The following is a 24,524-nucleotide window of genomic DNA, read 5'->3' on the forward strand; positions in this document are numbered from 1 at the left end:
GTATCTCTGCTGGATGTGGATGCCAGGATACTGGCAAAGATGCTGATAAGTTTCCGAGTGTGATTGAGGAGGATCAGACGGGGTTCGTTAAGTGCAGACAGTTGTCATCAGATGTGAAGCGGTTGCTCTATATGGAGCTTTCTCCGGCAGAGGGAAGGGAGTTGGAGGTGGCATTGGATACAGAGAAGGCATTTGATTGGTTGGAGTGGAGTTATCTGATTGCGGCGTTAGAGAGGTTTGGGATTGGGCGACGTTTGTGGCATGGGTGCAGTTGCTGTATAAGGAGCCAATGGCGAGCGTGCACACGAATGATATGAATTCAGGGTATTTTTCATTACACTGGGAAGCGAGGCTGGGGTGCCCCATGTTTCCCCTTCTGTTTGCATTGGCAGAGCTCTTGGCCATTGCGCTGAGGAGTTTGGAGTTCTGGAAGGGGATAGTGAGGGGGTGAGTGGAACATAGGGTGTCCTTGTATGCGGATGACTTGTTATACATTTTGGAGCCGGGCACCTCGGTGGGGGACATAATGGGTTTGCTCCAAAAATTTGGGACGTTCTCAGCGTATAAGCTGAATTTTGTGGTTTCCTTTCCAGGGCAGATACCTGGGGTTGCAGGTGGCCCGCAGGTCTTTGGAAGTTGAATTTCTCTCGCTTGGTGGGGAGGGTGAAGGCTGATTTGCTGAGTTGGGAGAATCTCCCTCTGTCGTTGGCGGGCCGGGTACAGGCAGTGAAGATGAACATTTTGCCGCGGTTTTTGTTTTTGTTTCAGTGCCTTCCGGTCTTTTTGCCTCAGGTGTTTTTCAAGAGGGTAGACAGGCTGACCTCTTTGTTTCTATCGTCGTGGAAGGTGGAATGTGGCCAGGATAAGAAAGGTGGTGCTGCAGAGGGGATGGCAGGCTGGGGGGTTGGGCCTCCCGAATCTGTAGTATTGGGCGGTGAATGCCTAGAAGGTTCAGGGATGGAATAGGGAGGCATGCTCATGTGGGGGGTTGGGGATGCGGGCGCTGGCAACAGTGCCGCTTCTGATGGCTCCAGGGAAGTATTCGGTGAGTCCAGTGGTGATGGCCACGCTGAAGATATGGAGGCAGTTTCTGTAGGGTTGGGGGGGGATGCCGATCAGGGGAAAACATGGATTTGAGTCTGGGAGGATGGATGAGAGGTTCCGGGGATGGGAGGAGAGGGGACTCAGGGAGATGAAGGATTTATTTCTGGGAGGTTGGTTTTCGAGCTTGGAACAGCTGAATGAGAAGTTTGGGTGGGCGTGGGAGGACTTTGCGAGGTAGGTCTTCCTAACTTTCCCGATAGTGCCTGCGTTGCCGTTGTTGAAGGGGGTCGTCTCAATGATTTATGGGAAGTTTTGAAGGAGGATAAGGTGTTCATGGAGGGGTTAAGGCTAAATAGTAGGAAGACCTGAGAGTACCATTGTAGGTGGGATTGTGGTGTGAGGTGCTGGAGAGGATGAATGCCTCGCCTTCACGAACGAGGCTGGGGATGATATGGCTGAAGGTGGTGTAGAGGGCGCACCTGACAAAGCCAAGGATGAGCTGGCTGGATGAGGGGTTGGAGGATGTCTGTGAGCGAGGTAAGAAAGATCCTGTGAATCATGTGCATATGTTTTGGGCCCGCTCGAAGCTAGAATGGTTTGGAGGGCGTTTTACGGCACCATTTCAGGGGTTTTGCATGGAGCTCGGTCCCCTGGAGGCCATATTCAGGGTGTTGAATCAACCGGAGTTGTAGACGAGTACGGGGCAGATATCTTAGCCTTTACCTTGCTGATTGCTTACCAGCGGGACTTTTTGGGGTGGAGGTCAGCTTCCCCACTCTGTGCTTCGGCATGGAGGTGGTACCAGCTGGAGGCCTTTTCCTGGAGAAAGTGAAATTTGCTCTAAGGGAGGGACGAGTGATGGGTAAATGGTGATTATTGGAAGAAAAAAATGGCAGGACTATGGGGAAAAGGCAGAGAGTGAGACTAACATATTACAAAGAACTGGTATGGACATGATTGGCTGAATGGCTGCCTCCTGCCCTGTAAACCAGTCTATCGTTTCCGTGAGTAGTGTTACAGTCATTTGCAAAGTAATATCTTGAATGCAGCCTTCTGAGTTAAGCTGATTAAAATTATTCAATTTAATTAAAGAACTTTAATTTGCTTCATCTCTCCTCTTTTATCTTAATCTGGTCTGGAATGAAATTTCCTGGCGCAACATCTAAAAAGAGCACATGTACTAAATATGGTAGATATTATAAACACGTTTGCCTTCAGTTGGGTTCATGTTTGGTTTGGAGAATAGTAGCAAGAACGGATAACATAATCAAGGATATGCAGATTTGTCTTAAACCATGTACAGCAGGAATTACATTAAAACAAATGTGTTACAGATTGTGGGGATATTTTGATGAAAATGTGGATTCTGTTAATTAAACACATTTGTTTTGAAAGCTTAATTTTTAACATGTAGTTGTACTTCTAATTATTTCTTGGCATAATTTGAACTTGTGCCAGAGAAAAAACTCTGGTTCAAGTTTTATGAAGGAGGCTGGATGACACAGTGGCAGGTTTGAGGATGTTGTGTAATGCTGAGCAGAGGGATGCCACCACCCCCAGCAATCCCTCTGCTCGCAGTGGTTGGCAATCCAGCCTGGTGCCCGCCACACATTCCTCCTGCAAGTTGAGCGGAACTCTTAACAAGATGCGCAAAATCAAGGCGAAATGGAATATGGAGGTGTGTGGTATGCAACTGATCTAGAATGAGATCAACAAGACAAAGGCTGTTTTCCCCTTTGAAGGATCATCACACCTTGGGTGCCCCCACATTTGCTACATTTCTATTGGGCAGCGAATGTGAAAAAGGTGAGATGATAATGAGGGGCGGTGTTGCAAATTGCGTCATGTTAGAGGAGGAGTCGTGCAAGGGGACGAGCCTGAGAACACTTATAACGGCCCTGCTGCGGCTTTCCCTGAGGAAGTACACGGGTAGCCCTGTGGTGGAGTTGAGCCAGTTGAGGAGGCACTTTAAACTGGGGTAGGAAGTTTTGGGGGGGGGGGGGGGGGAATGGATGGGATGTACAGGAGATTTACATAGAATTTACAGTGCGTAAGGAGGCCACCCGGCCCATCGAGTCTGCACCGGCTCCTGGAAAGAGCACCCCACCCAAGGTCAACACCCCCACCCTATCCCCACAACCCAGCAACCCCACCCAACACCAAGGGCAATTTTGGACACTCAGGGCAATTTATCATGGCCAATCCACCTAACCTGCACATCTTTGGACTGTGGGAGGAAACCGGAGCACCCGGAGGAAACCCACGCACACACGGGGAGGATGTGCAGACTCCGCACAGACAGTGACCCAAGCCGGAATCGAACCTGGGACCCTGGAGCTGTGAAGCAATTGCGCTATCCACAATGCTACCGTGCTGCCCTTAATGCTACCGTGCTGGCCTGGAGGGAGGAAGGGCTGGTACGGGAAGAGGGCAGGTTTGCTGGGCTAGAGAAAATGCGGGAGAAGTTCGAGCTGGCAGGTTTGCGAATTTGCATGCAAGGAGCTGCCTTTATTCCCTACGGTACCGGAATATACACTTTTGGGAGAAAATGTTGCTCCCGGTTGAAGGGGGAATGGTAGGATTCAGGACATATATGGGTGGTTGGGAGAGCAAGGCACAGCCTTAGTGAAAAGGATCGAGCAGAAGTGGGAGGAGTTGGGGAGGGAGATAGGATGGGGACATTGGTGCAAAGTAATGCACCGGGTAAACTCAACCTCCTCCTGCGCAAGGATGAGTTATACAGTTTAAGTTAGTGCCCAACTTGTCCATGCTGCCCAGTTTTTACCACTAAGCTAGTCTCAATTGTCCGCATTTTGCCCATATCTCTACAACCCACCTTACTCGTATAACTGTCTGGGAAGCATACAGATCGTCCAGTGGTAGGTTTAGATTGAGTTTATTGCAAAATGTAGGTGTTACAAATTCAGATATAAAAAAAGAAAGGAACAACAAAATAACCCACAGCGCACTGAAGGTCAAGCTTTCTTAAACATGCACATTTTTGGTAAACCCCCCCCCCTGTTGTTCCCCATTGGCTTAGTATTCCTGAGTTGTGACTCCTGATTGGCGCACCATCTCTGCAATTTATATCAGTAATTTTGGGTTGTTAGTTGTTGTTCCATTGCATTAATTTGTATTGAGTGAAGAGGCCCAGATCAGCCAGGTGGAATCTGCTGTACCCGATTTACCCAGAGATTAACTATTGCTGAAATCTGTACCCATGGTCAAATCGTTTACTTAGCGACAAAAAGCCCTTGGCTACTTACAAATGCAAATAAAGCAAAACATCTGTCTGTGTTTTGAAGTGGAAGGATCACTGCTCTGCTTTAAGGTTAATTTTTGAGTTTGTGCCCATTAACTGTCATATGTCAATGTCGAAGCAATTGAAATCCATCCCTCCCTTTAAGCTGGGTCTCCCACTGTCCTGTTAGTTTGTAGAGGAGTGAGATAATTATCCCTTGCTGCTCGTGCATTCTTTCTAGTGACTGGAGCTGCAGTGTCATAGCCCTGAGGGCCGACTCCATGCTCACAGATAGCTAACTTAGTGCAGCAAAGAAACAGGTAAGATGGTGGGTTGGACAGCTGAAATTGACAAAAATACTGAATTGTTCAACTAAGGACTTTTGTTCACACAAATAACAACTGACTCTGTACAAACATTTAATGAAAGAAACAGCAGGAATACATGAGACACCAAATCGTGAGATCTGGTTCAAATCTCTTGACTAAGAAGCATCGCATAATGATGGGACCTTGAACCTGAATGTAACTTTATTGAGCACAAAAGTGATGGATAACCACCTTAAAAAGACTGCCAAAGAAATAGTTCAGTAACACCGAAAGCAAATTGACCACCAATCTCCTTGATGGGAAGGATTTATCAGGAATATAACATTTTCAGTCCTTACTTTCCCCACATTAGAGATGTTGTAAATTCTGTGCCTGTAGCTGAGCTGAGGGAAAGAATTAGAATGCAGTACAGGGTGAATTTATAGAATTGATGAAACTGAATCCAGAATCTGCATTCTTTTTAAAGAAAAATTATCGCAAACCATATTTTGCAGCTTTATTCATCATGTAACAATTTATTCAGGAATTAAGGGATTTTTTTCAAAGGTTGCTCAAGATTAGGAATGTAATCTTACTCATTTTTGTTCCATAAATGTCAGGCCTCATGACCACTGAAAATTGTAAATTAGGGTAATGCGACTTAAGGGGACTAAAATATCTGACTAGTATGCAATATTAGACGTTACATAAATAAAACATGCAGCAATATGTGCTACCTTTTAAAAAAAGAAAGTGGAGTTGAAGTCATCAAGTCCTGGTATTTTTGTTTGCAGCTCCTGTTTTTTTTAGATTGAGAATTCAGCTTGGGTTTTTGGAATGCATAAATTCAGGCATTGCTGACATTCTTTTAAATGCATAGGCTTTGTTGTGTTCGATGTTCGACATCTAGCATTGAATCCACGGAACTGCTTGGCACTTGTCCAAATCAGGATCTTTATTAATACACACGTGATAATGTAACGATCAGATACAGAATAAGTTATCATGGAGTTTCTTAATACTCCCCTGGAACTAACTCTATGCACGACTGTACATCTTATAACCTTCTCTGGATTATCGGATCTGCCCTGGCTTCTCTCTGAGTGCCTTGTCACATGACCACTGTCTTGAGACCGCATGGTGGATCTGCGCCACCACCTGCTGGTTGGAGGTCTCAGTACAACTACCCATAATATTGTTTGCAGGCATATCACCACAGGCTTGACCTGATAAATGCTCACCAGTTATTCATTAGGTCAGATTATTTAATAAAGGTTTTGATGGATTTGGCTGATGAGTTCATTCATATTAATGTGAATAAGTAATTGTCCAGGTTAATTGGACTACCCATCGAAACCCTTTCTGTGTCACAAAGTTATGCATGATGAGTGATGCTTGTCAGCTTTGTATCCCGTTCTAGGTCAGTCTATTGTGGTTCCTCAGCCTGCCGTTGTACAGCTTCAGCCCCAAGGCCTTTCCACTTCACAACCAATTCTAAACATCACTAGTGGAGTCAGTCGCATCAGCACAGTTCCAGTGAGAGTGCTTGCACCTGCCAACAGAAGCATGATGAATGGAAAAGCTCCAATTACAAAAACTGTAATCCCAACACCTCCTTCGGCTGGAGTCAGCAACAAGAAGCAAGATGTAAGTTTGACTTTATTTTTGTAAGAGGTGTATCCGTGAGCAAAGAAAGCAGACTATCAGCTGAGTTTCTGTTGGTGTTGTCCGTTGCTGGTTATATGGTCAAAGCATGAGATTACGGTTTGTTCCAACTGGTCTTTGGCATTTACACTCTCACCCTGCCAGCATATCCTTATATTGATTTCTCATTTATATCGCTGTTGCTTAAATTTATCCAGACTATTTGTCTCAAATGTTCCTTGTTCCACATTCTAACCACTCTTTGGGTGAATTCCTTTGAATTCCCACTTGGATTTTTTTTACAGTTATCTTATATTTATGACACCAAGTTATGGTTTCCTCCACAATTGGAATCATCAACTCTGCTAGAATATAGAGGAGACTCGATCACTCCAGTGCCCAAACTGTGGCCTGAGGATTTGTGAACCATTGTAGTCTGGCCAGGTGGTTGAATATAGCTTGTCATTAATACTTTTTATTCACCAAGCTTTGACCTATTTGAATTTAGTGAACCTGAATATTTGTAGAGGACTGTTCATGGTACTATTGCCTCACTGACTGATTCCTGTTCATGAACATGAAGATCTCTGTAGTTTGGGAATAAAGGCAAGTTGTTCGTCTGAAATCCGTCTGAAATTGCATGTGGCTAGTTAGTTGTTGACAAGCCTTTAAAAAAATATCTAGCCATGAGTCCTGTGATTTCAGTCATGAGTTCCTAGTAAGTCACCTCCATTTGGCATCCTGCTTCCAGCACGGTGAGGCATGGTACTGTTGCCTGGAGATTGTTGCAGTCTAGGTTGCTCTCTCTTCCTGCTTACACTGAGTTAAAACACATGACTGAGAGGTAAAAGAGAAGAAAGAAGCAAATCAAACTAGTTTTGAGAGGTCGGTAAGGGAAAACTAGGTCCAGGAGGAGGGGAAGGATGAGTTAAGGAAGAGAGTTGAAGAGAGGGAATGTGATGAGAAACTGATGCGAGAAATGGAGTAAAGGAAAGAGGAATAAGAATAAAATTGAAGAATATAAAAGGCATGCCCTGCCTGACTCTCGTGATTTAATGAGCTACAACGCATGATGTTCCTGTGGCAATGCACTCATGTCTTTTAAAAGAAATTCCATTTAAGGGGCAGTTTTAGTGGGGCCAATCTACCTACTCTGCACATCTTTGGGTTGTGAGGATGAGGCCCATGCAGACACTGGGAGAATGTGCAAACTCCAAACGGACAGTAACCCAGAGCCGGGATCGAACCTGGGTTCTCGCCGCCGTGTGGCAGCAGTGCTAACCACTCTGCCACTGTGCCACCCTTATACTTGTGTTTTTAATGCATATTTTGTTAGATTTATGTTCAAGATGTTAGTGTTCCAAATTTCAACTTTTTTCATTTGACAATGTTGAGTTGTGTCAATTGAAACTGATAGAAATAGCAAAAAAACAATTATGTAATCTGAAACAAAAATGTGGTGAATGTGAAGCAGTTTCTCTTTGCAGTTATAAGGTAAATGAAGTCACAATCATATGCCCATGTAACCACGTTAAGTGAAGAATTTCAGAAGAGTAAAATTGGACTCCAAACATTAGTTCTGTTTCTCCACAGATGTTGTCAGACCTGCTGCGTTTTTCCAGCATTTTCTCATTTATTTTCAGATTTCCAGCACGCGCAATATTTTGAAGTATAGAACTGATTGGCGCTTTGATACCAAACATATTGAAATGCAGCCAAACTCACTCTTCGTGCTGTTAAATTTGTTGTCGAAACGTAACCTAAATGAGAGAGGCTCATTGTCACGACACCCTGAGCTAGTGCGCGGTCAATTCCAGCCCCACTTGACCCAGAGTTGCAACACAGGTAAAATTAGATTTCATTTCACATACCCGAGGTCCTTGGCTGAGCCCAATAATCTGCAGTCACCAGGTTCGTAACTTTAACACAAGTAACCTTTTATTATGTATAGTATTATAATTACGTAGACAGAAAGCATCTGACTATCTAATGCCCTTTTCCCAACTTCCTTCCAAACTACTCCCACTCTCTCTCTACACACACAGACACACACAGACACACCAGACACACACCAGACACACACCAGACACACACAGACACACACCAGACACACACCAGACACACACCAGACACACACCAGACACACACCAGACACACACCAGACACACACCAGACACACACCAGACACACACCAGACACACACCAGACACACACACACACACCAGACACACACCAGACACACACCAGACACACACCAGACACACACCAGACACACACCAGACACACACCAGACACACACCAGACACACACCAGACACACACCAGACACACACCAGACACACACACAAACTCAGAAAAAATATTAACAAAATAAAAGGATAATGATCTATGCACTGGGATGATTTTCGGTTTGTGTCTCTCCGAAGTTCAGCTTTTGTTTTGATACTTCTTCTTGTGTCACTAAGCATGCTGGTATTGTTTGCAAGGTTATCCCAACTTGGAGCACCGGTTAGTGGGGGTGTACAGTTTTATTTTGTTTTGGTGTGAGGAGATAAGGGCAGCACGGTGGCACAGTAGTTAGCACTTCTGCCTCACAGCACCAGGGACCCCGGTTCAGTTCCGGCCTTGGTGACTGTCTGTGTAGAGTTGGCACTTTCTCCCCATATCTACATGGGTTTCCTCTGGGTGCTCCAGTTCCACAGTCCAAAGATGTGCAGGTTAGGTGGATTTGCCATGATAAAATTGCCCCTTAGTGTCCAGGGATGTGCAGCTTAGGCGGGGTTACAGTTTAAGGGAATAGGGTGGAGGAGTTGGGTAAGAGTCTCTTTCAGAGGATCGGTGCAGACTCAACGGACCAACTGACCTCCTTCTGCACTGCTGGGATTATATGGTTCTGTGCTAAGTGGAACTCTAGTGAGCCCAATAGTTGTGTATTAAAGACTGTTTATTAAAGAAAATACAAATACTCATAAACAGGGCTCTCTATGCAATTTAGATGTATAAATTATTAACGCGCACAGTTTCTATAGAACAGACCTCTTGTTACAAACTATATCTACAATACCTGAACTCTGCAAGACTTCCCCTGTTCTCCAAACAACATCCAGCTAGAGTTACCATATCATACAGGGATGATTCTTGAATCTGGGAACCATCTTTTTCCTGGTCCAACGAAGGTTTTGTAAAACTGCCATTGAGAGGTTTTCTGCACTGCCTTGTCTCAGAGTTAAAAATGGGTTTGCTGTAAACTTGGCCTTCAGGCTTGGTGTCTGGAAACTGGCCTGTTCGCTATCAGAGACTGCTAGATAACTTCTGCCCTTCTCAGGGACTGGTCGATTACAACTTTGTTGTTCTTTGATTATGTCTTCTGTATTTTTGGCTGGCTGTTCCCATCAACTTCCTTGATTTTACATTGACATATGTATGTCTCGGGGACCTTCCCAATCGTCTATAATCTGTTTCTCCTCCATAAGCTATTCACACTTGATTATCATCTAAACTGTCATTCTCAACTCATTACTGGGAGAAACGCAAACCAATTGAGGTTCTATGAATACAGTTTACTACTGTCTCCAGGCAGATTCATAACACCAGGCTTGAGATGGTTTCCTCCGGTAAGGTTGTCTATTTTTTCCGCCTACTCTGCATCATTTGAAGTTTACAGCAAAGTATGTGCAGGACACTTCTGCTTTCAAAACAATAAAGAATCCTTTCACTTCTGTAAGCCAGGAGAAAGAGAGAGAGTGTTTCTTTTACTTCCAAGATCTAAACACTTCTGTCCAGTTCTCTCAGGAAGCATCTCACAGGAACCAATCATGACCAATCAAGCAGAACACTGTCCTTGGCCAACCCACCAGTTGCTAGTTAACCGATCAATCCAATTTCCTCTAAACCTGATTTCTAAGATGCACTCGGTGCTGAGGAGTGTGACTTCACCTTTCTGAAAACAAAACCTGGGAACTCAGTGTCCTGACAAGCAGGCGTCTTTAACTTTGAGTCATAAAATCCCTACATTTCAGGAGGATGCCATTCAACCCATTGAGTCTGCATCTTCGAAAGAACACCCAACCTGGGCCCACGCCTCCACCCTATCCCCATAATCCCACTTAACCTTTTGGATACATTCTCATGCGTTCCATAAACCCTCCCAGCTCTTTCACCATTTTCAACGTTCCCATTGACTGAGGGCTCAACCTGTCCACCCTCGGTTCCAGCACACAGTTGAAATCGCTTCACATAATCAGCTGATCCGTATCTAGGTCCAGAATCATTCCCAACACGCCTTCACAAATTCCACGTCGGCCCAATTTGGCGCATATACATTCACTAGCACCTCACTCACTATCACATACCTGGGTCCCGCACTTCCTTGGCCCCTATAAATCCTGTCCTTTTGCTCATTGGGATTGCCACCCTCCGTAACCTTGAATCAAACCCCGAGTAGAATACCTGTCCGACCCATCCCTTCCCCAACCTGACCTGATCCTTTACCCAGAGGTGCATCTTCTGCAGAAACAACCCCACCTCCTGGCTTCAAGCTCCTCAAGTGCACGAAGACCCGAGACCTCTTAACGAGCCCATTCAGTCCCCATACATTCCATGTTATGAATCTGACCGGAAGCTTACTGTCCACCATCAACCCCTCCCAATTCTGCCTGCTTTAATTTTGCCCTGAACCGGGCCCATCCAAAATGCCCCCCTTCTCCACCGATGACCATGCTCAGTCTCCAACTCTGCCACGTTGTGTCATCCCATTCATCTCCCGACCCTGGCCACCCCCGTGGCCACCTCCCCCACCTCACTTCCATTCACCAGCATTACCTGCCAGCGTGGCAGCTCTTGCCCGAAGACCCCTCCTATCTACCCATCTACCCCTCCACCCATCCCCCACCTTTCCCTCCTTGGTCTGTGCGAACGGCTCCCTGTGAACCCCACCCTTCCCCACACAAACAAAGACACATCCAAAACTACAGGTCACCCCCTCCAAAAAAAAAACACCACAGCTCCTCCATCTCCCATTGGCATTCAGTTCTCCCCAATTTATGGTCTCTGATAATAAAGTCATTGGCCTCTTCTGCCGTTTCAAAATAATATTCCCAACCGTCGGAAATTACCCATAGTTTCTCCGAGTACAGTACCCCAAACCGAATCTGCCTTCGGTATAGCACCACCTTGGCTTTGTTAAATCCAGCATGTCTCTTCGCCAGCTCCGTGCCAATATCTTGGTAAATTCGGACCTGGATCCTCTCCCATTCGCAGTTCCACTTATCCCTGGCGCACCACAAGATCTTCTCCTTCTCCACAAACTTGTGGAGCCTCTCAATCACCGTCCGCGGCAGCTGCCCCGCCCTCTGCTTTTGCCTTGGGGACCTGTCCAACTCTGGGGCCTTGTCAGCACCCTCTGAGCTTCCAGCCCCGCCAGCATCCTTGAAATGAATCTCGTGGCACTTGCACCTTCCACACACTCCAGCAGGCCGACAATAAGCAAATTCTGACTTCTGAATCTGTTCTCCTGTTCCTCTACCTTTGCCCTCTTGCAAAGGTGCCCCAGGAGTCCACCTGCGCCTCCAACAGCACTGTGGTCGGACATCACCGTTCCCATCTCCTGTATCTGTGAACCCTGTGCCTCGAGACATTTCTCCACTTGCTCCAACGATCCTTTCAGGGGTGCTGCTACTGCTCTCTCAATCAACTGCTCTGTCTGGGGCTTTCAAACTTGCGATGACCCTTCCTCTGCCATTTTCATAATTGCTACTGCGCCACAGGTCTTTTACAATTCCTGGGCCAGGTTCTAATCCTTTTTTTGCCGGGACTGGCAACCAGCAGACATGGCACTCACGGATAGAACCTCTTCTCCACACCTTCAGGAAAGGGTACTTTCCTGTCAAAACTACCCTACTTTTGGGTAAAAAGAGCTCAAAACAACGCCTTTGAGCAGGAGCTGCCTTGTGCACCCACTCACTCCATGACCACCAGCGGAAGCCAGTTATATAGAACATACAGAGCAGAAGGAGGCCATTCAGCCCATCGAGTCTGTACCGACCCACTTAAGCCCTCACTTCCACCCTATCCCCATAACCCAATAACCCCTCCTAACCTTTTTGGACACTAAGGGCAATTTATCATGGCCAATCCACCTAACCTGCACATCTTCGGACTGTGGGAAGAAACCGGAGCACCCGAAGGAAACCTACGCATTATTTAAACATGGAAGCTTCTCTGATGTGGGTTTTATGGGAAGTGTCTGTTGGATTTCTCTGGAAAATTTTAATCCTAGCTGTATCCAATATCTTGTTTGCTTGGTTTAAGGACAGACATAACTGTTAATTACAATCTTAAAGAACTGTTATATTCAGAACATAACATTCCCAAACACTGCCGAAAAGTCATATACTATGTATAAGTCAGGCGTGTGCTGGACTACTTGTCTGGATGAGTGCAGCTCGAATAACATTAAAGAAACATGACCACCATCCAGGACAAAGCATCTTGCTTGATTGATACCCCATCTATCACCTTAAACGTTCTTTCCCACCACCACCGTTGCAGCAGTTGCACCTTCGACAAGATGCAGTGCTGTAACTTGCCAAGGCTCCTTGGACAGCATCTTTGAAACCTATGACCTATTACCATCTGGAAAGAAAAGAGCAGCAGATGCATTGGGAACACAGTGACCTCTCCAAGCCACACACCATCCTAATTTGAAAGCAAATTGTTGTTCCTTCACTATTAACATGTTGGAACCATCCCCAACAGCCCAATGGGTTTAACTGCCCCAGATGGACTGCAGTGATTCAAGAGGGTGGCTTATCCCGTCAAGGGTAATTGGGGATGGGAATTATCTGCTGGCCTTGCCAAAGACACTGGTGCCATATATGAATAAAGAAACATGTGTGACCTTTGGTAGTGGAGCATCTCTCCTTATTTAGTTCCTTTTTGAACTTGGTTTTCAAGTATTAGAACAACATTTTCAAATATTACGACAATGTTAAGTATTGAAAACATTGCATTGAGTTTGAAAACCTACTTGCAGGATATTGAAAATGGTAGAATATAATCAACATCTCGGCTTTGCTGCTAGAACTTTAGAAACTAGTTGCAATCTTTGCCAATACTGCATTCTCTATCTTGCCTTGCAGTGAAATGAAGTCCCAGAATGCCCGAGTTCAACTCAATGACTAAAAGCACCTTAAAAATCCTTCTGAGGGGTTGGTCAGATCGTCCTTCAGCCACTCAGTTGAAAGACTGCACCCTTGCATTGCAGTAGGATATCAATCCAGATTATCTGCTCTGGTCTCTGGAGTAGAGCTTGAACCCATGATCCTCTGAGTCAGAGGCAAATGTGCTACTCATGCGATGTTGGTCATGGCTCAGTGGGTAGCAATCTCATCTATGAGTTTAAACTTGTGGTTTAAAGTCCAGTCCAGGGGCAGCACGGTGGTGCAGTGGGTTAGCCCTCCAGCCTCACGGCACCGAGGTCCCAGGTTCGATCCTGGCTCTGGGTCACTGTCCGTTTGGAGTTTGTACATTCTCCCCGTGTTTGCGTGGGTTTCGCCCCCACAACCCAAACCAGGGTCCCAGGTTCGATTCCCGCCTGGGTCACTGTCTGTGCGGAGTCTGCATGTTCTCCTCGTGTGTGCGTGGGTTTCCTCCGGGTGCTGCGGTTTCCTCCCACAGTCCAAAGATGTGCAGGTTAGTGGGATTGGCCATGCTAAATTGCCCTTAGTGTCCAAAAAGGTTAAGTGGGGGTTGCTGGGTTGCGTGGATAGGGTAGATACGTGGACTTGAGTGGGTTGCTCTTTGTAAGGGCCGGTGCAGACTCGATGGGATGAATGGCCTCCTTCTGCACCATATATTCTATGATTCTATGCGCAGTTTTGGTGGATTGGCCACGCTAAATTGCCCCTTAATTGGAAAAAATTAATTGGGTACTCTAAATTTAAAATAAAAGTCCAGTCCAGAATCCTAAGCACGAAAATCTGGTCTATCATTCTAGTCCAATACTGAGGGAGTGCTGCATTGCGAGAGGTGCTGTCTTTGATTGATTAATTGATATTTATTGTCACGTACTGAAGTACAGTGAAAAGTATTTTTCTACGGCTAAGGGAACGTACACAGTACATACACGGTAGACAAAAGAATAATTGACAGAGTACATTGACAAATGGTGCATCAACAAATAGTGATTGGAGAGCAGCATAGGGCGTTGTGGATAGTGTTCTTACAGGGAACAGATTAGTCTAAGGGAGAGTCGCTGAGGAGTCTTGTAGCTGTGGGGAAGAAACTGTTCCTCTGACTGGATGTGCGGGTCTTCAGACTTCTATATCTTTTGCCTGCTGGAAGCCTGTGGAAGAGGGCAAAGCCTGGGTGGGAGGGGTCTCTGACAATGCTGTCTGCCTTCCTGAGGCAGCGGGAGGTGTGGACAGAATCAATGGGAGGGTGGCAAGCTTGTGTGATGCGTTGGGCTGAGTTCACCACACTCTGATTATAAGTGAAACTCCGGTCCCAGCTCCACACTCAGGTGGTTGTAAAAGATCCTGTGGCACTGCATTATTGCCAATGTCCTGGTTAACATTTATGTAAAAGATCCTGTGGCACTGCATTATTGCCAATGTCCTGGTTAACATTTATGTAAAAGATCCTGTGGCACTGCATTATTGCCAATGTCCTGGTTAACATTTATGGCTCAGTCAAGTTCGACCTGCTGACCACCAGGAAGGCAGAGACGCAGTGGAGAAGGGCACAGGGCGCGGTCTATGAGTATGGGGAAAAGGCGAGCAGGATGCTGGCACACCAGCTTCGCAAACGAGATGCGGCTAGGGAGATTGGGGGAGTGAAGGAGAGGGGCGGGAAGGTAGTGCAGAAGGGGCAAGAAGTGAACGGGGTCTTCAGGGATTTTTACAAGGAGTTGTATCGGTCTGAGCCGCCGACAAGGAGAGGGGGAATGGAGGACTTCCTAAACAAATTGAGGTTCCCAAGGGTCCAGGAGGGGCTGGTAGAAGGGCTGGGGGCGCCAATAGGGCTAGAGGAGCTAGTCAAGGGAATAGGTCAGATGCAAGCGGGGAAGGCGCCGGGGCCAGATGGGTTCCCGGTGGAATTCTATAAGAAAAATGTGGACTTGGTGGGACCGGTACTGGTACGAGCCTTTAATGAGGCGCGAGAGGGGGGGGTTCTGCCCCCGACAATGTCGCAGGCTCTGATCTCCCTGATATTGAAGCGGGATAAAGACCCCGTGCAGTGCGGGTCCTACAGGCCTATCTCGCTTCTGAACGTGGATGCCAAGTTGCTGGCAAAGATCCTGGCAGCTAGAATAGAGGATTGTGTGCCAGGGGTAATCCATGAGGACCAGACGGGGTTCGTGAAGGGGCGGCAGCTCAACACGAACGTGCGGAGATTGCTGAATGTAATTATGATGCCGGCAGTGGAGGGGGAGGCTGAGATAGTGGTAGCGCTGGACGCGGAGAAGGCATTCGATAGGGTGGAGTGGGAGTACCTGTGGGAGACGTTGAAACGGTTTGGGTTTGGGGAAGGGTTTATTAAGTGGGTGAAGTTGCTCTACTCGGCCCCGACGGCGAGTGTAGTGACAAACGGGAGAAGGTCGGAGTATTTCGGGCTCCACCGAGGGACCAGGCAGGGATGTCCCCTATCCCCCCTACTTTTCGCACTGGCGATTGAACCGTTGGCGATGGCACTGAGGGGTTCAGGGGGGTGGAGAGGACTGACTAGGGGAGGGGAGGAACATCGAGTATCGCTGTATGCGGATGATCTACTGCTGTACGTGGCAGACCCAGAAGGGGGAATGCCGGAGATAATGGAACTATTAGCAGAGTTTGGGGACTTTTCGGGGCACAAATTAAATTTGGGCAAAAGCGAGGTTTTTGTGATACACCCGGGGGACCAGGGAGAGGGTATTGGGAGACTCCCCTTCAAGCGAGCAGGAAAGAGCTTTAGGTACTTAGGGGTGCAGGTGGCAAGGAACTGGGGGACCCTCCACAAGTTGAACTTTTCCAGGCTGGTGGAACAGATGGAGGAGGAATTTAAGAGGTGGGACATGGTACCGTTGTCGCTGGCGGGGAGGGTGCAGTCAATCAAAATGACGGTCCTCCCAAGGTTCTTGTTTTTATTTCAGTGCTTGCCCATCTTCCTCCCTAGGGCCTTCTTCAAAAAGGTGACGAGTAGCATCATGAGCTACGTGTGGGCGCACGGCACCCCAAGGGTGAGGAGGGTCTTTTTGGAGCGGAGTAGGGACAGTGGAGGGCTGGCACTACCCAATCTCTCGGGGTATTACTGGGCGGCAAATGTGTCAATGGTGCGCAAGTGGATGATGGAAGGGGAGGGGGCAGCTTGGAAACGAATGGAGAGGGCGTCCTGTGGCAACACAAGCCTGGGGGCCCTAGTAACGGCACCATGGCCGCTCCCCCCCACGAGGTACACCACGAGCCCGGTGGTGGCGGCCACCCTCAAGATATGGGGGCAGTGGAGGCGACACAGGGGGGAAATGGGAGGTCTGTTGGCGGCGCCAATAAGAGGGAACCATAGATTCATCCCGGGGAACATCGACGGGGGATTTCAGAGCTGGTACAGGGTGGGTATACGGCAGCTGAAGGACCTGTTTATAGAGGGGAGGTTTGCGAGCCTGGGAGGGCTGGAGGAGAAGTTTGAGCTCCCCCCGGGAAACATGTTCAGATATTTACAAGTGAAGGCATTTGCTAGGCGGCAGGTGGAGGGGTTCCCCCTGCTCCCCAGTAAGGGGGCGAGTGATAGGGTGCTCTCGGGGGTCTGGGTCGGAGGGAGGAAGATATCAGACATCTACAAGATAATGCAGGAGGCGGAAGAAGCATCAGGGGAGGAGCTGAAAGCCAAGTGGGAAGGGGAGCTGGGAGAGCAGATAGAAGACGGGACGTGGGCGGATGCACTGGAGAAGGTCAACTCTTCCTCCTCGTGTGCGAGACTGAGCCTCATTCAATTTAAGGTGCTGCATAGAGCTCACATGACGGGGACAAGGATGAGCCGGTTCTTTGGGGGTGAGGACAGGTGTGTCAGATGTCTGGGAAGCCCAGCGAACCATGTGCATATGTTCTGGGCATGTCCGGTGCTGGAAGGGTTCTAGAAGGGGGTGGCAAGGACGGTGTCGAAGGTGGTGGGGTCCAGGGTCAAACCAGGATGGGGGCTTGCGATCTTTGGGGTCGGGGTAGAACCGGGGGTACAGGAGGCTAGGGAGGCCGGAATACTGGCCTTTGCGTCCCTAGTGGCTCGACGAAGGATATTAATTCAATGGAAGGACGCGAAGCCTCCAAGCGTTGAAACTTGGATTAACGATATGGCTAGCTATATTCAGCTAGAAAGGATCAAATTTGCCCTGAGAGGGTCGGTACAGGGATTCGCCAGGCGGTGGCAACCTTTCCTTGACTTTTTAGATCAGAGATAGACGTTCGGGGTCGTGGCAGCAGCAACCCGGGGGGGGGGGGGGGGGGGGGGGCAGCAAGGGTCGTGGGGGGACACGCACGACTGTAACGCGGGCAAGCCTGCTCGCGGCTCATGTCTGAAACTGTAGGCTACCTTGGTTGTTAAGGTTGCCTGGGGGGGGGGGGGGGGGGGAGGACTGGTGCGCGCGAGAGGGCGGGCGAGGGAGGGACATTTGCCTAGAGGGATTGTGTTGTAAATAATTTAAAAATTAGTAGGGGTAAATGTCTGTATGGAAAAACTCTTTCAATAAAAATTATTTAAAAAAAAAACATTTATGGCTCAGTCGGCATCACAAAAATGATGGTCAGGTTAGAATCTGAATGCTGCTTGTGGGAGTTTCAAATGATCATGTTTTCTCCATTACAATAGGGCCACATTTCAAAAGTACTGTAAAGTGCCGAGACAACATGAGGCCATGAAAGATGCTAGAAAAATACCAGTCTTTTTTTTTTCTTTCAAGCAATGTTTTCTAATCTGTACCTGTTTTGCTCATGTGTGTTACAATTTTACTTTGAATAATAAATTGGTCAGTTTTATTTTGAGCCGATGTAGACCACTTCTCCACAGGTAGTATTTGAACAGGCATAGGTAAGTATGTGTGAAGGATGTCTTTAAAGCAGTGAATGGGAAGGACCTGTTCATTGATTTCCTCATGCTTTAGAATTGCCAACATAGAAATTAGCAAAGTACTATAATTAGCTCAAAAAATCTGCTTGTGATATTCATTTATGTGTTACATTGTATATTACTGCTGCTGTTATAAACAACATATCCTCTTACTGAGTGCATGCAGGACCACAGTCAATTTCCCTGACACAAGATAATTTGCAGCGTTCAATAAAGAAAAATAGTTACGCTTTCAGTCAAAGCATTCAGGAAATGATCCTTCTCGAAGTGTATATTGCATGTGTTCTATTTTAGGGTGTCAGTGGTGAAGGATGATGCTGAAGCCAATCTATCATCATTCGTAGATTTATTTACAGAGTGACACAGTACAATCCGACATCTCTGAACTCAACCACACCGCAGTTTCAAGAAGTGTCTCTTTACCAAATGTCTCTTTATAACATAGATAAGGTAGATAGGAATAAACATTCCCCCTTAGTAGCATAGTGGGGTCAATAACCAGGGCCATAGATTTAAGGCAAGGGGCAGGAGATTTAAAGGGGATTTGAGGAAACACTTTTTCACCCAGAGGGTTGTGGGAATCTGGAAATCGCTGCTTGAAAGGGTGGTAGAGGCGGTAACCCTCACAGCCGCAACACAATTGAATTAACCAATAATTCTGAGAAAATTACCTGAAGTCTATGGTCCTTGGCTGCCCAATAATTAGTCACCATGTTTGTAAGTTTAAACACAGTTACTTTTTATTTATAACAAGAATTATGATGAAACATGCAGAAATGTAACTGGTGAACTATTATCTAATTCCAAATCCCCCCCACTTTAATTTGCTTCCACTTATGTATCCACACACACAAGACAAATAAACAGGCGAAGAGAGGGGTGAAAATAATCAGGATGAAAGTAAAAAGATAAGTCTTTGTTTCAGATGGCTGTTTCTAGCACCTTTCTTCTCTTCTAACTTTGATTTTAGTTCGAAGTTTTCACTGTAGAATCATTCAAGTAACAGCAATTTCACAATTGCAGCAGCTTTTCAGGAGAGAACTCGAGGGAGAGAGAGCAGGTTCTTCCCTGTTAGCATCCAGGATTCAAACTCTGCTTTCCTTGGGTCTCTGGAAATCATCCCACTCGGGCAGGATTCAGTCACCACCTGTTACCGGGCAGAATACGGCTGTTTGGCCAATTCAGTGGCCACCAGCCAACCAATCGAACCAAGTCCCACCTCCTCTCGAGTGCCACAAAGTCTGAGCTTAAGCGAGCTGAGTGTTCTCTTTTGCAACTTTTGAATTCCTGATTCACCCTGCTTGACTTAAAGATATATGTCCATTAACCATCCATGGATTAAAATGATAAAATGATAACAGCAAAAAATAACGGGGAGAAAAGGGAATCAACAGGAAGGACCCTTACAAAGCATTTAGATGAGCACTTGAAACACTATTGCTTTCAAGACTACAGACCAAATGCTGGGAAATGGAATTAGAATAGATATGAGCATGATGGCCAGCGCAAACACGATGGGTCAAAGAGCCTCTTTCAGAGCCATGAAACTCTGACTCCATGAAATACTCAAGTGAAGCCCCAATTAATGCCCCCCACCTGCATTTCATCAAACACAATTAGCTGCATGGATTTCTCAAAGCTCATGGGCGAGAATCTCCGCAAATGCGGAGAATCATAAAGGCTGCCGTGGGACAGGCCGTGACCCACGGCAGCCTTCACGGCCACTTCTGGGGCCGATTCTCCCCCCCGGGCGGGGCTAGGAGCACGGCCCTGTGCGTCACGGCTGCACGGCCTTGACGACGATTGTCAAGGCTGCACTTCAAGCGTCACGGCGGCTGACGCAGCCGATGACGTCAGCCGTGCATGCACAGGTTGTCCAACGGCAACCCGCACATGCGCAGTTGGCGTCTTTCTCCTCAGCCGCCCGGCAAGACGTGGCGGCTTGATCTTGCCGGGCGGCGGAGGGGAAAGTCTGTGTCTGTTTTGGACGCTGGCCCGACAATCGGTGGACACCGATCGCGGGCCTGACCCTCCCGAGCACAGTCGTGGTGCTCCCGTGCCAATCGGGCCTCTAGATGCCCCAAACGGGCATCTGGTGCCCGTTTCACGACGGCAGCGAGCAGGTGTGTTTGCTGCCGTGTTGAAACGGGCGTGAAGGCTCGGCCCATCGGCCTCGGAGAATCGCCGCTCGCCGTAAAAAAAACGGCGAGCGGCGATTCATGGTGTGGGTCGGGCGTGGGGGTGGAGAATAGCGGGAGGGCGTGAAAAATGTCGGGAGGCCCTCCCGCTATTCTCCCACCCGGCGTGGGGGGCGGAGAATCGCGCCCCATGGGTGTACAACTAGATGCCCTACTTAAGTAAATGTCAAACATGTGGTATGGCAATATCTGAATCTCAACTTGTTAACAGTTTGGATATTTAGTGATGACATTTGCTGGTGCCTTGGGTAGTTATTATACAGAGGTCACCGCAGATAGTAGCCATTATTCTCCTGTCCAGTTCATTGTTTAGATGACCACGTGTGAATTCAAAGTAGAGTTTAGAAAAGACAGCATATAGGGGGGTTTGACTTTGTTTTGTTATAATTTAAATGTAAATGTAGGGGGGGTTAAAATGTTTGTATTTTGAAAAATTTCTTCAATAAAAATTATTTGAAAAAAAAAGAAAAGACAGCATATAGCACTTTGAAAAAGAATGCTATACACGGTACATGTGAAACCAAGTGCAAGAGGAATGCCATACAGGGTACATGTGGGAATCAAGTGCAAGAGGAATGCCAGACAGGGTACATGTGGGAACCAAGTGCAAGAGGAATGCCATACAGGGTACATGTGGGAACCATATGCAAGAGGAATGCCATACAGGGTACATGTGGGAACCAAGTGCAAGAGGAATGCCATACAGGGTACATGTGGGAACCATATGCAAGAGGAATGCCATACAGGGTACATGTGGGAACCATATGCAAGAGGAATGCCATACAGGGTACATGTGGGAACCAAGTGCAAGAGGAATGCCATCCAGGGTACATGTGGGAACCATATGCAAGAGGAATGCCATACAGGGTACATGTGGGAACCAAGTGCAAGAGGAATGCCATACAGGGTACATGTGGGAACCATATGCAAGAGGAATGCCATACAGGGTACATGTGGGAACCAAGTACAAGAGGAATGCCATACAGGGTACATGTGGGAACCAAGTGCAAGAGGAATGCCATACAGGGTACATGTGGGAACCAAGTGCAAGAGGAAAGCCATACAGAGTACATGTGGGAACCAAGTGCAGGAAGAATGCCAAACAGGGTACATGTGGGAACCAAGTGCAGGAAGAATGCCAAACAGGGTACATGTGGGAACCAAGTGCAAGAGGACAATGTGTTTCTTGCCTGACTCCACAAAATCAAAAAAAATATATAGATTTTGATTGACAAAAAGGCTGATTTTTTTTTCATTGCTCCAGAGAGGTGAGATCGGGCAATAATCAGAAGTGAACCGATGAGGAAGGTAAACAGGAGTTCACTTGTGTCCTTGTTCTTTGAACATTGTTGGAATGATATGTCGTGATACAAAAAAGACATGGGGCTGAATTCTCTGCTCCCACAGCTGCGTGTTTCTGGGCAGCGCACCGTTCACTGGCAGCGGGATTCTCAGCTCCTGTCACTTCTCAATGGGATTTCCCATTGAATCCACCCCACTACCAGGAAACCCTGTCTGGACTGAATGGCCCCAGCTTTGCATTAGGTGCAGTGAGTTTTCAAATTGTTTCCACCCAGCTGTGAATGATCACATGCACAAAGTTGCTATTGTGCCTTTCCATCAAGAAAATTATCCAATGTGAAGATGTTGTTGTGTTAAACCTGTTTAAATTGCTTATCATCGCAGCACTATGATAATATTCTGTGAACACATTCCTGTACAGTTTCTCAGAACTGAGGAGAGAAAAGGAAATCAATAGAATTACTGTTCGCGTCAGAGAGTGTGTGTTGTATTCAAAACACATTTCATACAATCATTTGCCAACATAGTATCATTTAAAACTGTGCTCCGACATTATGAATTTTAAAATGTTGACTTTTTTGTTACTTTGCCACTGGGTCTGCAATTTGTATTCAGAGTGGACCTAGATTTTGACTAGTTACCTTGGCAGGGGGGTAAGAAGTGACCGTATGAGCTAGAGCTTCTCTTCAGGTGACTGAAGGGACTGGGTCAAGTCATGGAAGGCCTGGTCAGCCAAAAGGGCTTTTCTTCATCCAAAGCCCTTCAATTGGTGCCTACAGTGTCCTTGCTGTCAGAGCTGAATTTGTAGCGCAGCATTTTAATTCCTGGCTCATCATCTTTTCACTTATCCGCTTTGATGTCTAGTCTCATAATTACAAATGCTGAGGTAGGTAGGGAGGGGGTGGGGGGGGGGGGGGGGGCGGGAAATGAGGGCTCTCTCACTCCAAAATTGTTTGTCATATTTATTATTTTTCAATTCCTGTGCTCCAGAGAGGAAAAGAGATGCAGAAATTAGCCAACTCTTGCATACATGCTGACAAGATCCACTTGTGCAATGAAATAAGTGAGTAGTGCTATCTCACAAGGGGAGGGCGCATTGAAAATTATTGTGCACAGTGAATTGCAGATGGAGCCAGAGAGAGGTAAAGAGCAGACAGGGCTGTGAAGACCAAGAGAAACAGAGGGGCTGAGATAGGCTGACACTTATATCAGGCAGAGAAACACTTTGACCACAAGTCCATCAGGCAGTGGTCTGCACCTAACGTCCTTGAGGCCCTTTGGGAAAAGAGGGTGGTGGATCCTGTCAGATGATTCCTTGAGAAGACTGTCAAGGTATTTGGCAGATCTTTTACGAATAAAGTATATTTTTGTGGGGAAAAAAAAGTTCCATCAGGGTAGAGACTCCTGTACAGGAAATTGAAAATAGTGATAAACATTTATTACATATTATTATCCTTGAATAACCCTGATATTTAGTTATCAATTACGATTGGAAAACATTGCATTTACAAAAATCGCATGAAGGAAATTGCTACAAATGTCTCCCAAAAGACCTCTTTCTTTCAATGAGGCCAAGCAATCCGTAAGGTTCGATACTACAGTTTTGTAAGAAAGTAGCTTCACATACCCAAGTTTTAATGAAGGGATGCGATTAAAGACTGTGGGCATACATTTTAGGAAATAAACAAATGTGAGTTTGAAACAAAGGGGGAGTGACATTTCTCATATGGTCTGAACGTGTGCAGCCATTGTCATAACTTGTGCTGTTTCAACTTGCTGTCGTACCCGGCTGCCATTTATTAGTGCGAAAGTATCAAGTTCTGCTACGAGCTCGACACAGAAATAAACTTTTGTGAGCATTTTGCCACATATGTGAATTAAGAGAAATTCTCTTCCAATATTTTCAAACCATTATATTATTATGAAAAAGACAGCATCATGGTGAACAAAGAGGAAACTACAGGCCATCCATTACAAAGATTTCCTTTCCCCTGCCTGCAGTCAATTGGCTAAGCAACAGTATTCAGTATATCCCCTAGATGGCGCAGTAAACGTAGGCATTGTTGGAAATCTGAGCTTTAATTAGAAAATGATGGATGCATATTTTTAAAGTCCTGCCAAGTGTTCACAAAAACCTCCACGTGCTCTTAAGCATTACTTGTGAAAAGTAAACAACATAAATAAAGCTGTTTATCTCTCGTAAGAAATGGCCGAGAGCAATTTTAGTCGGCTCCCTTTGAGAGAATTGACAGAAAGCTCTGTTCACTGCGAGAATCCAACTGAACTCAAATTTGGACCTCCACCCATTTGGAAGGTGGTACATTTTAGTTGGAGAAATAAGGAAACCTTCCAAAAGACTGACTGTTATGGGTCCGGACCAGAACCCCAAACAGTTGAGGGATTCCTGATGAGAACCCAATTGTGAGGAAATGTTACTGCACCACAGGAATGATAACATTGATCAGCAGACAGCATTTATGGTAAAACACACTTCAATTTAAACAGAGTTAAACACATTAGCAACAAAGAAATAGGTTACATTTCACAGCTGCAACATTTTACTTGTTTTCTAACCCTGCCTCTATTCCAATTAAACAAATCAACATATCTTGGATACCAGTCATGGATAATATCAACAAGAAGGCTTCCCACTTGCTTATATTGAGATTTGGAAAGGATTTGACAGGGTTGATGG

The 24,524-nt window shown here is 46.5% G+C and overlaps 1 protein-coding gene across 1 annotated transcript in view; it reads left to right on the plus strand.

The window, feature by feature from the left end:
• Positions 1 to 24,524, plus strand: part of atf6 (activating transcription factor 6) — a 440,428-nt gene that overhangs the window by 59,376 nt on the left and 356,528 nt on the right. The window contains exon 7 of the mRNA XM_038795101.1: positions 6,014 to 6,240. Within this exon, the coding sequence (XP_038651029.1) occupies positions 6,014 to 6,240 (227 nt within the window). The remainder of the gene's footprint in view (positions 1 to 6,013; positions 6,241 to 24,524) is intronic.

The sequence above is a fragment of the Scyliorhinus canicula genome, chromosome 4 (genome assembly GCF_902713615.1).
Source record: "Scyliorhinus canicula chromosome 4, sScyCan1.1, whole genome shotgun sequence".
In the NCBI taxonomy this organism is placed as follows: domain Eukaryota; kingdom Metazoa; phylum Chordata; class Chondrichthyes; order Carcharhiniformes; family Scyliorhinidae; genus Scyliorhinus; species Scyliorhinus canicula.